The sequence below is a fragment of the Peromyscus eremicus genome, chromosome 1 (genome assembly GCF_949786415.1).
Source record: "Peromyscus eremicus chromosome 1, PerEre_H2_v1, whole genome shotgun sequence".
Taxonomy (NCBI): Eukaryota; Metazoa; Chordata; class Mammalia; order Rodentia; family Cricetidae; genus Peromyscus; species Peromyscus eremicus.
The window spans coordinates 118,511,371-118,526,832 of record NC_081416.1 but is presented as its reverse complement, the minus strand read 5'-3'; the positions used below and the strand labels follow the sequence as shown (position 1 = coordinate 118,526,832).

General features: G+C 49.2%; 2 protein-coding genes across 2 annotated transcripts in view; both read right to left on the bottom strand.

Moving 5' to 3' along the window:
* Window positions 1-142, bottom strand: part of Ap3s2 (adaptor related protein complex 3 subunit sigma 2) — a 47,381-nt gene extending 47,239 nt beyond the window's left edge. The window contains exon 1 of the mRNA XM_059272611.1: window positions 2-142. Coding sequence (XP_059128594.1) covers window positions 2-70 — 69 coding nt within the window. The 5' untranslated portion in view covers window positions 71-142. The remainder of the gene's footprint in view (window position 1) is intronic.
* A 6,286-nt stretch (window positions 143-6,428) lies between these two features.
* Arpin (actin related protein 2/3 complex inhibitor) lies at window positions 6,429-15,050 on the bottom strand. Its single transcript, XM_059272600.1, has 6 exons — window positions 14,868-15,050; window positions 12,415-12,490; window positions 9,915-10,047; window positions 8,575-8,781; window positions 7,818-7,981; window positions 6,429-7,293 (listed from the first exon to the last, which is right to left on the bottom strand). Exons 1-6 carry the CDS (start codon window positions 14,957-14,959, stop codon window positions 7,285-7,287), a joined length of 681 nt encoding a protein of 226 aa, XP_059128583.1. The 5' UTR covers window positions 14,960-15,050; the 3' UTR covers window positions 6,429-7,284.
* Window positions 15,051-15,462: the final 412 nt, after the last annotated feature.

Below are 15,462 nucleotides of genomic sequence, written 5' to 3'. Positions count from 1 at the left end.
CAAAACGCTGGTAGAAGCGGACCAGCCGCGGCTTCCCATGGTTGTTGAAAACCAGAATCGCCTGAATCATCTTTGCCGGTCCCGCTTCTCTCGGCACCAGCTGCTCCAAGAAAGCTCCTCCTTCCGCCACAACACGGGCACTTCCGGTTGGTGCCCTGGCTGAAATCGCTCCCGGAAACTTAGCCGTAGAGCCCTGGGGTCCGAGCACCTAAGGGTCCGGCCGCTCGGGCGCCCTGGAGAGGTTGGCGGGCTAGCCGGGGGAACATGGTGGGGGGTCGGGTGGAAGACGGGGAGCATGGTGGCCTTGGCCAGCCTGGTTATCAACCCGAGCCTGGCTAGGACGTGAACCCCGGACTGGGCCCCTCGCTCTGGTTCCATCGCGGATCCAGGGCGGCAACTCCTGCCAGCAGCTGCGCCAGTTTGAGGGACCAGGAGGGAGCTTGCGTGGCTTCTTGGGCCAGCAAAAACTGGGCTTTTATTTTCAGTATTACTATACTGCGGTGAATTAGGCAAAAGTCTCCTTGTGCAGATGGTCAGTCTCTCCTTTAGATGGTAAAAGTTGAAATCACAAGGGATCTTTCATGCAATCCCATTTAAAAGGTATGGTTGGTCTCAAACTGGTAACACCTTTTGTTTTTGTCTTTATTTATATGTTGTTTTTTGAAGCAGGGGCTCACTGTGTAGCCCTGGCTGGCCTTGAACTCAGAGATTCGCCTGCCTCTGCCTCTTAAGTGCTGGGATTAAAAGTTTGCACCACTACATACATCCTGCTGTGTACGGTGTGTTGTATGTGTGTGGGTGTGGGGGAGCGTTGTAAATAAAAATTCAAATGGCAATTGCCCTGAAGTGTGGCAAAATGATTCAAATGTTGGGCAGGAATATCAAAGACAATTCTTAACAGATTGACAAGAAGAAACTAGCTTTACCAACCAATCAAACTAACTAGGATGGTTTGAAGTACGTTAATTTCTATATTTATGGGGGAGGAGACATGTGCACCTGTCATGGTGTGTGGGTGGAGGTCCGAGCACAACTTTGGGAGTCAGTTCTCTCCTACCGTGTGAGTCCCAAGGATCTAATGTAGGTCATCTGTGGGTCTTCAGGCTTGACAGTGCCTTTACGTGCTCAGTGAGCCACATCACAAGCCCTAAATCATAGTTAAAGAATTAAAGGGAGACATGTTGAACTATAACACAACAATCGGTAGTAAAATTATTTTAGGATTTAATTTTAAGCATGTGTATGCATGTGTGTCTGTGTGTCAGTGTGAGCACATGTGTTCAGGTGCCCTCAGAGACCAGAAGAGGGCGCCTTGGAGCTGGAGTTACAGGCAGCTGTGAGCCACCTGATGTGAGTGCTGGGAGCAACTCCAGTCCTTTGGAAGAGAAGTAGTCTTAACCATCTTTCCAGCCCTTGGCATAAAATAATTTTAATAAGTGATGTAGGGGGCATCACAGTTTGGCTGTGGAGCAAGTCCAGTCCAAAACTTGTCTCTACCCTCTACCTATTTGCTGCAGCACATGTGTACCAATGCTCACACAAGCACAATAATAACCAAAAAACTGTATGATGATGATAAAGCTAGGGATGTAACACAGGTGCTGGAGAGCTTACACCAAACCCGGAGTTCCGTCTCCAGCACTATATAAACGCTGTCGTGATGGAACCTGCCCGTAACACTTGGGAGACAGAGACAGGAGCGAGAGGCAGAAGTTGAAAGTCATCAGCCTTCAAAGGGAGTAACAAAAGACATAGATGCTGGGGCCAGTGAGATGTCTCAGCAGGTAAAGGTGCTTGCTGCCAATCCTGATGACCTGATTTGGATTCCCAGACCCCACGTGATGGGAGAACAAACTTCAGCAAGTTGCCCTCTGACCTCCATTTGCATGCGCATGCAAACATACACACACACACACACACACACACACACACACACACACACACAAAGATAAATGCAACCAAAAATATTTTTTTTAAAGAAGTAGATTCAGACCAGGTGGTGGCGCACACCTTTAATCCCAGCACTCAGGAGGCAGAGGCAGGCGGATCTCTGTGAGTTTAAGGCCAGCCTGGGCTACAGAATGAGTTCCAGGACAGCTAGGGATACACAGAGAAACCCTGTTTCAAAAAACAAACAAACAAAAGAAGAAGTAGGTCGCAGGAAATGAAAAACATTTAATTTCACTCTAAATAGAAAAAAAGGCAAATTGAAATATATTTAAGAATTTTCACCTTATCAAATATTTGTTCAAAATCTTCATCCCCGGTTCTGGAAAAAATAGCATGAAATCAGTTCTCTCTCATATTGGTACTGAGATTATAGTCTAGAATAACCCTTTTGGGAAGCAACTTGGCAATATAGCAAGAATTTTACAGAAGATGCCTAGATTCTCAGTGACCTGACTCTAGATACCAGTTCCTAAATAATCCAAACTACAACGAAGAGCCAGCTGTAGAGATGAGCACCTTTAAACTCAGCACTGTGGAAGCAGAAGCAGGCAGATCTCATTGAATTTGTGATCAGTCCAAATAGTCTCAGAAAATAAGACTGTGCATTGACAGTGATTGCATAGTACTAATGGGAAAAGTAAAGTCCAATTTTACATGTAGACATATTAAAGAACCAAGATAATAACAATTATTAACAGGACAGAGTGAAATTGTGGGTCTTCCCCACCTATTCAGGGTGCCTGGGTGAGCCCCCAGGTCCCCACCCAGCTCTGAGCCAAGTACCTTTCTATCCTGGGAAGAGGGTTTTAACTCAGTTTTACTAACCCCTAAGCCTGAAATCTATGTTGTTGTTATGTGGAGGGGTAGGTGCCTTTGTGCTGCAGCGTGAATGAGTGTGGAATTCAGCAAACAACTGCTGGAATTGGTTCTCTCTTCCACCATGTAAGTTCTGGGACTCAAACTCAGCTCCAGGCTTGGTGGCAATCACTTCTACCCACTGAGCCATCTTACTGGCCCTTATTTGTTGTTCGTTTGCTTGTATGGTCTTTGGTTTTGATTTTATGAAGCAGGGTCCCGATCTGTAGCCCAGGCTAGCCTCAGACTGTTGGGAACCCTTCTATATTTCTGCCTCCCAAGCACTGGGATTATAGGCAAGAGCCACCAAGCCTGTTTGTGAAAGCCTGTTCTTATCTACAGAACATTGGTTTCCCTTCCCCAGGAGTCTGATTTTAGCCTAGCCTCAGGCTGGGCTCCTGCTAAACAACCTTGTGCCCCCCAACACTTCTGCTCACCAGAGACTGAGCATCTTTCTTGACTCCTTCCTCTCTCCTGGGGCCTCTTGATTCTTCTCCCTAAATACCTCTGGACATGAGCCCCTTTCTCACTCCATCTGCTGCAGAGCCAACTGCAGAGCCAACCACGCCAGCCTCTCACCTGACTATTGCGGCAGACTCCAGCAGAGGCTCACTGCCCCCATTTCTTCTCAGCCAACTGAGCTTCAAAAGAGATGAATCAGACCTCACCCCTCCACAGGATCACTAGCTTTCAGGGCATTAGGGATAAAGTCCTCAAAGCTTTAGTGAGCAGGAAATTGCCATGCCTAATGTCTAGCCTGATCTCAAACACACCTCCCAGGCTATGCTACCCTCTGACCTCCAGCCACAATGACCTTTCCTTCCTTAAAATCCAAGAGCTAGAGCCCTTTGCCTCAGGGCATTAACAGGCTGGCCTGCTCCAGAGGTTGCCACAGAGCTTTGGGCAGTACGATGTCCCAATGTCCCTAGATACCCTATGAGTAACTACCCTACAAGATAAGGCCCCGTCACGACCTGTCTCTAAACCACCCCAGATACAGGACACCAGTGACATGATTCTACATCCTCTTGCCCTCATTATCTAAAAACTTTTTGTGGCCAAGGAAGCAGGGATAATGGAACAGACAAGAGCTTTGCCTTTGGAAGCTCTGGACTCAAATCCTGGGTCCTCCATTGAGGAACTGGGAGACTTGTCTGACCTCTCCGAACCCCTCTTCCTTCTCTGTAGTTTTCATGTGGAAGCAGGGGTCCAGTAATCAAAAATGTGGAATTTGAGCCGGGCGGTGGTGGCGCACGCCTTTAATCCTAGCACTCGGGAGGCAGAGGCAGGCGGATCTCAGTGAGTTCGAGGCCAGCCTGGTCTCCAAAGCGAGTTCCAGGAAAGGCGCAAAGCTACACAGAGAAACCCTGTCTCAAAAAACCAAAAAAAAAAAAAAAAATGTGGAATTTGATCTCAGCATTCAGAAGGCAGGCAGATCTCTGTGAGTTCAAGGCCAGCCTGGTTGTCTACAAGGTGACAGTTTGAGGTCAGCTAGGACTACATAGTGAAACCTTGTCAGGAAAAAAAAAAAAAAAAACAGTGTGTAAGGGAATGTGGACTTTAGGACTGGGGATGTAGCTCAGTTGGTAGAGTGCTCACCCAGTGCACAAAACCCTGAGTGTGAGCTCCAGCATACAGGCATGGGGATATGTGCTTATAATCCCAGCACTAGGGAGGTAAAGGCAGGAGGGTCAGAAGGTCAAGGGCATTCTTAGCTACATAGCAAGTTCAAGGCCAGCCTGAAATGTATGAGATCCTCCCCCCCCACACACCAAAAAAGAAAAAAAAGAAAGAAATGTAGGCTTTGAAACTGACTGCCTGGGTTTAAATTCCTTTCTCTGGCAATATTCATAGAGTCTCAAAGCTTCAGTCTATGTACCAAAAAAAAAAAAAAATGGGGACATTAATCATATGTACATCATAGGAGTGTTGTGACAGAATACTCCAAGTACTTAACATCAGGAAGAACTCAGTATTGTCAGTGCTGGTCATGATCATAGAAAACTTCTGGCATTGCATTTGACACATTAAGGAGACTCAGTAATTCCTATCTTCCTCCACCCCTTCTTCCCAGGATCAAGCAGGATACATATACCTGCCATGGCTGTATAGAATTAAACTCAGGACATGTAGACTTCCACTCCAGATTCTGTCACAGATATGAGCAGGGGCACATTACCACTGAGGCAATGTGTTGTAGAATATTATTTTAAGGTGTGTTAATTTTGCTTATGTTGCATTTGTTTAACTCTGTGAAGCTGTGTTACTGTGCCTGTCTAAAACACCTGATGGTTTAATAAAGAACCAAATGGCCAATAGCAAGGCAGGAGAGAGAAATAGATGGGGATGGCAGGCAGAGGGGATAAATAGGAGAAATCTGGGAGGAAAAAAAAAAAGAAGTAGCCAGAGAAGGAGAAGGACTCTAGGGGCCAGCCACCCAGCTACACAGAAAGCCATGGAGTAAGATTAACAGAAGTAAGAGAACAGGAAAAGCCCAGAGGCAAAAGGTAGATGGGATAAGTTAAGGAAAGCTGGCAAGAAACTAAGCCAAGCTAAGGCCAGACTTGTATAATTAAGAATAAGCCTCCATGTGTGATTTATTTGGGAGCTGGGTGGTGGGTCCTCCAAAAAGCAAGAGAAAAAACAACCAACAACATTTTGGCACCCAATGTGGGGCACCAATTGTCCTTTTTTTTTTTTCTCAATTGTTCCTGCCTTTTAAGCCACTGCTGTCCACATCAGCAACTACAACTCTGCCGCTACCAGCAGGGTTAGGCCTCAAGAGCCGCAGCCTGAGGGAATTCTGTTCCCTCAGGCACCGACTCTCTCAAAGCCTAGAAAGGAACTTAACTAAATCTCTGTTCCTCTAAAGAACTCAAGATTCAAAGGTTATGTTGAAATTCTGCTCCTCAGAGAGGCTGAATAGCTCACCTCCTCTCCTTGCTCACATCCTCCAAGAAGCCCCCATGCTTCTCCTTGCCCCTACTTAAAAACCCTTCTCCACCTGGCTCCTCCCTACCACTTCCTGTTAGCTAGTTGCTGACTCAGCCTCCTGACCGCAGGTAAATTTTATTTAATCAAACACATCTTTGCATCATTAAACAAATGTTCCAGAGCATAAACAAAAGTGACACACCTTAAAATCATTTTCTACAACAGCAATGTCCATGACCAGATTGAGGCTCTCTTGTAGTAGGGTGGCTCAGCTGGGAGACCATTAACACCTGACAAGAACCCAGTAGTATGGAGGAATTCTTTCCTGACAATTCACTCATTCATAAAAAGTTCTCCAAGTAAAAAACAACAGATATAGTGATTCTGAAAATGTGGTCCAGGGCTGTGGGTAGAGGCTGTGGCAGATTACTTGCCTAGCAAGCATGAAGCCCTAGGTTTAATTACCAGCACCTTTAAAAAAATTAAAAAATAAATAAAATTTAAAAAATTGGCCTAGTGGAATGAGTCAAGACCTGTGGGCCAGCCAGACACAGCTAGAAAGGCTGCTGGCCTTCCCCAGAACACCACTTTCCAGAAGAGTAGCCAGGTGGGTCTGTGCTGGCTGGTTTTATGTCAACTCGACACAAGCTAGAGTCCTCTGAAAGGAAGGAACCCTCATTGAGAAATGTCTTCAAAAAATCTGGCTGTAACACTTTTTCTTAATTAGTGATCAATGGGGGGTGGGGGCAGCCCATGTGGATGGTGCCATCCCTGGGCTGGTGGTCCTGGGTTCTATAAGAAAGCAGGCTGAGCAAGCCATAAGGAGAAAGCCAGTAAGCAGCACCTCTCCACGACCTCTGCTCCTGCCTCCAGGTTCCTGCCCTGCTTGAGTTCCTGCCCACACTGCTTTTGATGATGAACTATTATAAGGAACTGTGAGTGAAATAAGCCCTTTCCTCCTCAAGTTGCTTTTGGTCATGGTGTTTCATCTGAGCAGTAAGAACCCTAAGACAGGTGTAAGGCAGGAAACCCCATGGAGACACGGAGCGGAACAGAAATAAAGAAGTAGTACCTTGGGTGTGGGGTGGGGAAGAACAGACCGAGGAGGAGTAGATCAGGAGAACAGAGATGCACAACAAGAAGGCTGGCACAGGACAGAAAGGAAAGAAAGGAGAGAACAGTAAGAATGGGAGGAGCCCGCTCACTCCCCTCCCCCCTCAGAGCCCCTCTGTCTCAGACAGGGACATTTCTTAATTGTACATCAGGACTGTGCCTTGGAGGGCTCATCTAGTATGTGTCTACCACCTAGGGAAAGGAATGCCGGGAAAAGGTCTAGGAAAGCTAGCCTTGCGTCCAAAGAGAAACACACATATACAAGAACCATAGCCTGGAGACCCTCTGGGTGTCTTGAGGTCTTGGATTTGATCTCAGCAGAACGTGTTAAATGGTATTCAGCTTGACAAGACTGCTCTCTCCAGGGCAGAAGTCGAATCTGGCCACTTCTCAATGACACCATCTCAGATGCTGGTAGATGAAGGAGGCACCTCAATCATCCTGGAGACACAAAACAGTCAATGTTCTGTTAAGGGGCTTTGGGTGTCAGTTCAGGTGAAATACACTTCTGATAAACGACTGCATATAAACTGGGGAAGGAGGGCCTTGTTGACCCTCAGCACTGGAAACTTAGAACAGGATTAGTATTCAGGCTTTGGAGTCCAGACTAAGGAGGAAAAACAATGGCTGCTCAAAGACCTCCGGCTGACTAATGTATCACTTCAAGAGAAACATTTTGAAACTTAATGACAGTCCCTGGCTCTTTCTATAATCTTTTTTTCCATCCTTGATTTAATAAATCTTTGGGGCTTTGTGTTCAGTTCCTCCAGCAAGAAATGTCTCAGGTTGTCACCCTCCGATAAGTCCATGAGGGAATTTCCCTGATGCTAACACAGTCTCAGGAATTACACAGAATTTACCTTGCCTTCAATTCATTCTACTTCAACCATATCCTGTATTACAAAACTCCCACCAAGAGACACCACAATACCAGGTCCAGGTCCACAGCCGACCCCTTGACCTACCCATTCCTCATCCTCTGCCCCATCTCCTTGCTCTCGGATCTCCGCCGTGCCCCTCTCTGAACACTTCTGAGCCATGATGTTATCTGTCCAGGATGCCCCTGTCTTTCCATCGCCAGCAAAATTACACTTGGTCACTGTCCCCAGCTCCAGTTTGGCTAAGGAATCTGAAAGAAGAAAAGTTGACTGGCCTTTCTTCTTGTAGTGGACCAGCCAGGGTAAGAAAATCCATTCTGGTGGGGTCCTCTAAGTCTGGGTTGGCTCTGTACTCTGGTGTGGTATGGCTCTTGATGGAACTCCCAAAGCACTGGAAAGCAAGGGCCAGCCATAGGAAGCAAGCGGTTGGATGGTATCCTGGGATATGATGTTGGTCCAGGCTAATGGCCCCAGGGCACTTGGCCACAGACTTAGGAGTAAACCTCAAGATCACAGATCAAGTCCCTGTGGAAGACCAGACTTGGCTTTCTCCCAAAGCTCTAAGCAAGAGAGATGAGGAACCTCTGAAGGGAGACCAGGAGCTTCTGTATCAGTGGTTCTCAACCTGTGGGTCTCGATCCCTTTGGGGGTCACATATCAGATATCCTCCATATCAGATATTTACGATTCATAACTGCAAAATTACAGTTATGAAGCAGCAATGAAATAATGTTATGGTTAGGGGGTCACCACAGCATGAGGAACTGTATTAAAGGCTCATGGTATTAGGAAGGTTGAGAACCACCGACCTATAGGAACAGGCAAAGGGAATCACACCGCTCACCTATAAAGGGGCCGTCACCCCGAGTTTTTAACCGCACTCCAGTCCCCAGCTCAAGTTCCATGACCTCCATCTCTGACTCAGGCATCCAGAATGCCACTGTCTGGTCTGGGGTGAGGCTCTCCGTCAGCTCCAGCAGCTCTGGCTTGTTTACCAGGCCCTTCAGCACCTCCGCTGTGAGCCTGTCGGTGTCTCCCTTGGCTTCTGTCTCTGGAGAGCAGACAGTGCAGGAGGGTTAGTGTGCCTGGAAATGTTCTCTGCGTGCCCTCAGGAGCTGCTGAGGACATCCCTCCCTTCCGGGCTCATCAGAGAATCCCACCTCAGAGGCTTTATGACCTGGACTCCGGAGCCAGGCTACCTGCAGCAAATCTGGATTCTGCTACAATTCGGGCAAGTGAGCTTTCTCTTTTGTCCCTGGAGAATAGGGATAAAAATGGCGCCAATCTGACGACACCGACATGCAGTACAGATGAAAAAAAAAAAAAAGGCAAGTGGAGCCTTAAGCAGAGTCTGGCACAGAGCCAGCCCTCAGCAAGGGTCTTCAGTTTTGTTATTCCCATCTCAGAGACGAGAAAAACCAAGCCATAGAGGAGGCAGTATTCAAACACTCACAGTACAATTCCACCTTCCAACCAAGACTATGTGACCAACCAGAGTTCCTTCGGGATCTAGAACCAGCAGCCAGCTTGTGGTTCCTACACCCTCTACTGGCCTACTCCAGGCTGACCCTGGTAGAGCTCAGCAGCTCAGTGAGGAATCCAAGTCCTAACCCTGCAGGTGGTGGGGCTCACAGTAGTCTGTAAGGCGAGGAAGGCATGCGTGGTTACCCCCAGCCCCCAGCACAGGGTCCCCAGGGCTTATCTAATAGTTCCGCTGCAGGCACTTTCCCGCTGTGTGAGTCAAAAGGAACCCTTTCTCCTTCGAGGTGGCTTCTGCCAGGCATTTTGTCACAGCGACAAGAAAGTAATTACATACTAAAAGTAACTAATACAAGTAGACTGAGAGTCATCAAGCAAACATCTGGATAGATGAGCAGAGACTGCTGGGACCTGGCCCGCTCTCCACACACAGCGATAGTTAGAGCCCATAGCCAAGTATGTGGAAAATTCTGCCAGACTTCAGAAATGGCAGCAGCTGGGAATACCGGCCTGGCTCCTGGGACTAAGATGGGACACTGAGTGAGTAGGGACAGGAAGGAATCCCTCGGGGGATGCTCAAGCCAGAAACAGCATCAAAGCCTCCTGTGCTGAGAAGCTGCTTGGGTGGGGAGGGGACAAGGGTCTCGGGAGACAAGCAGGACACAGTCTAACAGCCTCCTGGGAGGGAGAGCCCAGGATACCTACTGTAAGATGACATTAGGAAGCCTGTGTTCACCTTCCTGGTGGCACTGAAGTTGGGCTCTATTTCATTTCCCTTGGGGTCAAACTTCCGTCGGTGGATAGAGCTGGGCCGGATATACAGCACATAGTAGCGCTCCTGGGTGAGACAAAGAAGGAGTGAGGGGACTACCTCATTCGTTCCCCATCCCAGTTCCAGCACACACACACACACACACCACACACTCAGCCCAAGCTCTCCCTGTATCCTCTGCCCACCCCACCCTCAGCCTCAGAATCCCATCATCCTACACTAATGTGTAGACTGGGTAGATGCCTGATTTAAATATTCATTCACTCCTATACCTACTAGAGTGCCTGTCCACATAACGTGCCACACAAGCCACGGAGAGCAACACGAGGCCTCCAGGGTTTCCACCCAACCAACGACTAAAAGCTATAACCCAAGCACCAGGGTTCCCAAATGCCACGAGGCAGGATGGATGTTGCCAACATGCCACAGAAAGGACATCAGGACCAAGGGAGGGCAGCCACTCTGCTGCTCTCAGATACAGGCCTGGGGCAAATCACCCCAAGCCTCAGTGTCCCCCAACACGTGGGAACAGCATGATGTTTTCTTTCAGGGACATTACAGGGAGCCAGTGACCCAGTGGAGGAGAAGGCACCTTGCAAAGCAAGATGTGCCCTGAAAAGTTATTGGTCAGGTCTTCTCACAAAAACGGCACAGGAACAGTGCCCAGAGACGGAAGAAGCTGGTAGCACTTTTGGGACCACCACAAAAGGGGAATTCTCAAAAGGCAGAGCAACCTACAGGTGTGGGACAAGGTATAGGAAGAGCACTAAAAGCCCGAGACAGGCCTGAGAATGTCAAATGCTTGTCTGGCATACACCAAGCCCTGGGTTTGAACTCCAGTGCTGCATAGACCTGGTATGGTGCTACATGCCTGTAATCCCAGCACTGTGGAGGAAGAGGCAGGAAGATCAGAAGTTCAAGGTCAGCCTCTGCTATACAGTGAGTTCAAGATCAGCCTAGATTATTTTTTGGATAAGACCCTACCCCACCCCCACCCCTGCAAAAAAAAAAAAAAAATGCCTGAGCCAGTCAAGAGGCCGTGGGCACATCTGAGCAACGCAGACCGTTGAGAGGCCCCTTGGCAGCCCAGGCTGGACAGCAGCTGAGATGGTCTTCAGATGGGCCTCGAATTGCCATTGGAAATTTGGATCCTCTTTGATAAGTAAAAAGGAATCCTGAAAGGCTTGGGAGCAGCAACAATACCCCCAGAGATGTCTTTCTGGTAATGAGTTAGCAAGGGGCCAAACTGGGGGTCACCAGAAGGTAGGAAATCAGGCACAAAGATTTAAGAGGAACAGCTAAGGGCCCTGTGGAGGGTGGCCATGGAAAGAGGAGGAGGATTCGAGAGAGAAAAGGAATGGTTGAGTAGGAACTAGGCTGCATGGGCACTGCTTACCGGAGGAGGAGGAGGAGGAGGAGGAGGAGGAGGAGGAGGAGGAGGAGGAGGGGCGAGGAGCTAGGGGCTTGAAGGCTAGTGGCTGACAGGGCTACTGCCCTGTGTGCCATCAAGAGTAAAGACAGAAGAGGCACGTTTGGAAAGGGTCTGGGTGAACACCTGCCCGTGCTGGGCCAGCCGAGGCAGGCCAGCTCCACACTGGTGCAGCTGTCCTGGGCAGGCTGGGGGTCCAGATTGGTGGGCACCTACTGACCTGCTAAGGAGCAGAGAGTGTGGCAAGATCCCCGGGCATGAAAATGGTGAGCCAGTAGCAGAGGCTGCTCTCATGGAGTGTATGTCATACAAAAGCATAGACTGAAGTCCAGCGGAGGCAGGTGGATCTCTAAGTTCAAAGCTAGCCTGGTCTACAGATCAAATTCTCAGGGCTATAGAGTAACACTGTCTCAAAAGAAAAAAAGAAAAAAGAAAAAAAGCATAGGCTGAGTGTAGAACCAGGCCTCGGCCCACTTTGAGAAAGCCTGACGTTGATGCTAAGCTGAGGCTTAGAGACCAAGGACACAGGGTGCTCAGCACATCCAGAGGGGTTCTCTGAAAGGAGGGCAGATGTGCAGAACTAGTGCTCAGAAAGGAGACATGGGCTAGGACAGGATGACGCTGTGCGTGGTCATGGAGACCTGGGAAGTGTGGGTCGTGAACATCACCTGAGGAGTCTGTGAAGCAAAGACCAGAGGCCATCCATACAAGAGCTGCAGGCCCAGTGTGTCAGGAGACCATGTGTCCAGGCTAGACTGGGTTTGGGGTCTGGTCTGTTCTTTCAGTTATAGCAGGGGCTCCTCCTGCAGGAACCATGTAGTCCCACCTGTCTGCTACCTAAAGGGCTCTAAAAGTCCCCTTTCCACCGGTCCTGTTTGGCTGTGGCAATCTGTTCCGTGAGCCCCTCAGGAAGTGGCCTGGATCCGTGTCTTAGCCCAGCACAAGGAGATGTTGTGTGGGTGAGGGAGGAGACCCTGTGAGTGCCACCCAGGACACAGCCTCACCTTCCTGCCATGGGCATCCAAGATGCTGTGCCGAGATACATCCACCAGCTCTCCCTCCAGCAAGACGCCATTTCCCCTGGGGGTGAGAAGGAAGGTTCTGTCAGTCCTTGGGAGAGTCACACTAAGGTTTAGTGGGCTGGGTGAGAATCTGCACTGAGACAGAAAAAAACCAAATCTCACCCCAGACTCTATTCACTTGTCTCTGAGGGAGCCTGGTGTGAAGCAACCACTCTGTTTCCCCCATCAGACCCTCCGTCCCTGCAAAGAACCTTCCCAGGTTGTGCCGAAGCCAAGCTATGCCTCCCCCGGACACACACACACACACACACACACACACACACACACACACACACACACATATCAAGATGCTTATCCACAAATGAGGAGAAAACAGGTGCCTCCCTGTGTCCTCTGATGCTGGCCTAAGAACATGAATGCAAAGGTGATTATGAACTATTAAGTACTTTCTAAATGTAAAGCATTTTTTAGAGCTGAGCTAGATAGCACAAACCTGGGCTGGGCTTGATGGTACAAACCTGGAATCCCTGAACTTGGGAAGGAGGATTGCTGTGAGTTCAAGCCCAGCCTGGGCTACACTGTGAGTTCAAGCCAAGCCTTGAATACATAGCAAAATGCTATAAATAAACAAATAAACAAACAAACAAATAAATAATTCTACTTTTTTATTTAAGAAAATTTGGGAACAAGTGTCTATGCTAAAATAAATCATTTTCCCTTTCTTTTTTTTTTTTTTTTTTTAAATGGCAGGGTTTTCCCATGTATCTATCTCTAGCTGTCCTGGAACTTCCTATGTAAACCAAGCTGCTCTGAACTCATATAGATCAACCTGTCTCTGCCTTCCTGGGATTAAAGTTGTGAGCCACCATGCCTGTGTATTTTGTTGTTGTTTATTGTGTAGGTGGTGGGGGTGAGTTTTTTTTGATGTGTAAGCATGTGTGTCTGTGTGAATGTAAGCATGTGTGTACTGGTGCCTGTGGAATTCAGAAGAGGGAGTCAAACCCCCCACAGCAGGACTTACAGGCAGTTTTGAGCCCCCCCCCCCCATGTGGGTGCTGGGAAGTGAACTCAGGGCCTCTGAAGAGCAGCAAGCCCTCTTCACTGTTTTAAAGAACTTTCACGTTCCTGTTCCCATTCATTCCTACATGATCATGAACTCAGGGAAATGGTTACTGTCACCATACAGCTAGAAAATTAGAGACTCAGAAGTTTGGGGAATTAGCCCAAGATCAAGTGTGCCACACAGAGAAGAACCAGAGTCACCTTTACCACTTCCAGATGCCAGCTTTCACAAAAGCAGAACCTGGGGCCTGGGGGCTTTCTTTGGAACCATCAACATTGGGAAAGGGTGGGTCTAAAAAGGATAATGGAAGAGGGTTGGGCCAAGACTCTGTCTTATATATTTTCTCCTCTCAAATTCTTTCTAAAAATATTTAACTTACCAAGACAGTATATACTGAAGGCATTTAACAAGATAACTTGATATATACACACATCATGTGATGATTCACCCAATCAGATTTATGTACACCCTAGATCCTCAGAACCTACTCCTCCTTTGAACTAAAACTGCTTCACTGAAAACCTTAGGAGTTAGACTTAGATTCCACTCCCTAGATGACACGTATTTGACTTTCTGGGACTGGCTTCTTTCACATATTGGAATTCTTTGGTGTTTCTGGCTGTAAATGGAATTGTCCACCCTGCTTATTACCACAGACAAGGCCTGTACCTCCCTCTGTTGTTTCGGCCACACCACGCGCTGGTCACCGGTGGTGCATCATGACAAATTACTAAAGTTCAGAGCCCTGGGGTGGGGGAAAGGACCAAGGTCGGACGGAAGCACCGCCTCAGGGAGTTCCATTTGGGAGTCTGGTGTCCCTCCGGTGGATATGCCTGTAGGCGGGAATTTCAAGAATATCTGCCTTCCGGGTGTAGAGGTGGCTTTGATTGTGCCAGTTTTATCTCTCACCTCCAACGCCCCCTCCTCCCCGGATCAATCTCTGAGCAGGACTCAAATTCTGAGTTCTTCCGAGACCTGGAGCCTAGGCGCCAGGGATGCTGCCAGACCACCCCTAGCCAACAGCAGGGGCCAGGGCCCCAGGGACCCAAGATACCCAGCAGTTCCTATGTCCAGTCCACCCCTGGCTAGCAGTGCGGGGAAGCACGGCCCATCAGCAGGCCCGTCAGCAGCAGGAGAAAGTGCAACCCACCCCTGGCCAGCAGCCAGGTGGACACAGCACTACCCACCCCTGGCCAGCAGCCGCGTGGACGAAGCACTACCCACCCCTGGCCAGCAGCAAGGTGGACACAGCACTACCCACCCCTGGCCAGCAGCCGGGTGGACACAGCACTACCCACCGCTGGCCAGCAGCCGGGTGGACACAGCACTACCCACCGCTGGCCAGCAGCCGCGTGGACGAAGCACAGCCTACCCCTGGTGGGCGGCGGGGTCCCAGACCCCGCGCAGTCGCGCGCTCTGCACCGCCTTGTTGCGGAGGACGCTGTCATGGTAGATGCGGCTCATTTTCCCCACGCCGAGGCCCAGCAGCTCCAGGAAGCAGCGGGCGGGCGCGCGGGGCGGGGCACCTCGGGGACAGGAGCCGGGAGGTCACTGCAGCACTGGCTCTCCCAGCCTGCAGATCCCGGAACCGTGATGCCTGCCCGGGGCGTTCCCAGGCTGGACTTAAAGGAGCCGAGCCGCATTCCAGACCGCCAGACCGTGTGCAGAGGCGCCGGGCTTTCCCAATGACTACTGTCCTCCGTGTCCTTGTAGTCTAAGACAGAAAGATCGAGGGTTCGAGACCCATTTGTACTATACAGAGACCCTATCTCAAAATCCATGAATATACAAAGCGACAGTTGAGGCTCAGGAATTGTAGATCTTTCTTAGGATAGGTTCTAGGAGGATATTGTCCCAGGGAGAGGGAAGGGAGAGAAGGGAACAGCCATGAGGAACCACAGAGTGGTCTGCACAGACGCTGCCCTTTCTGCCCTTCCCGTGGTCCCGCAGCGACCTATGGGAGTTCC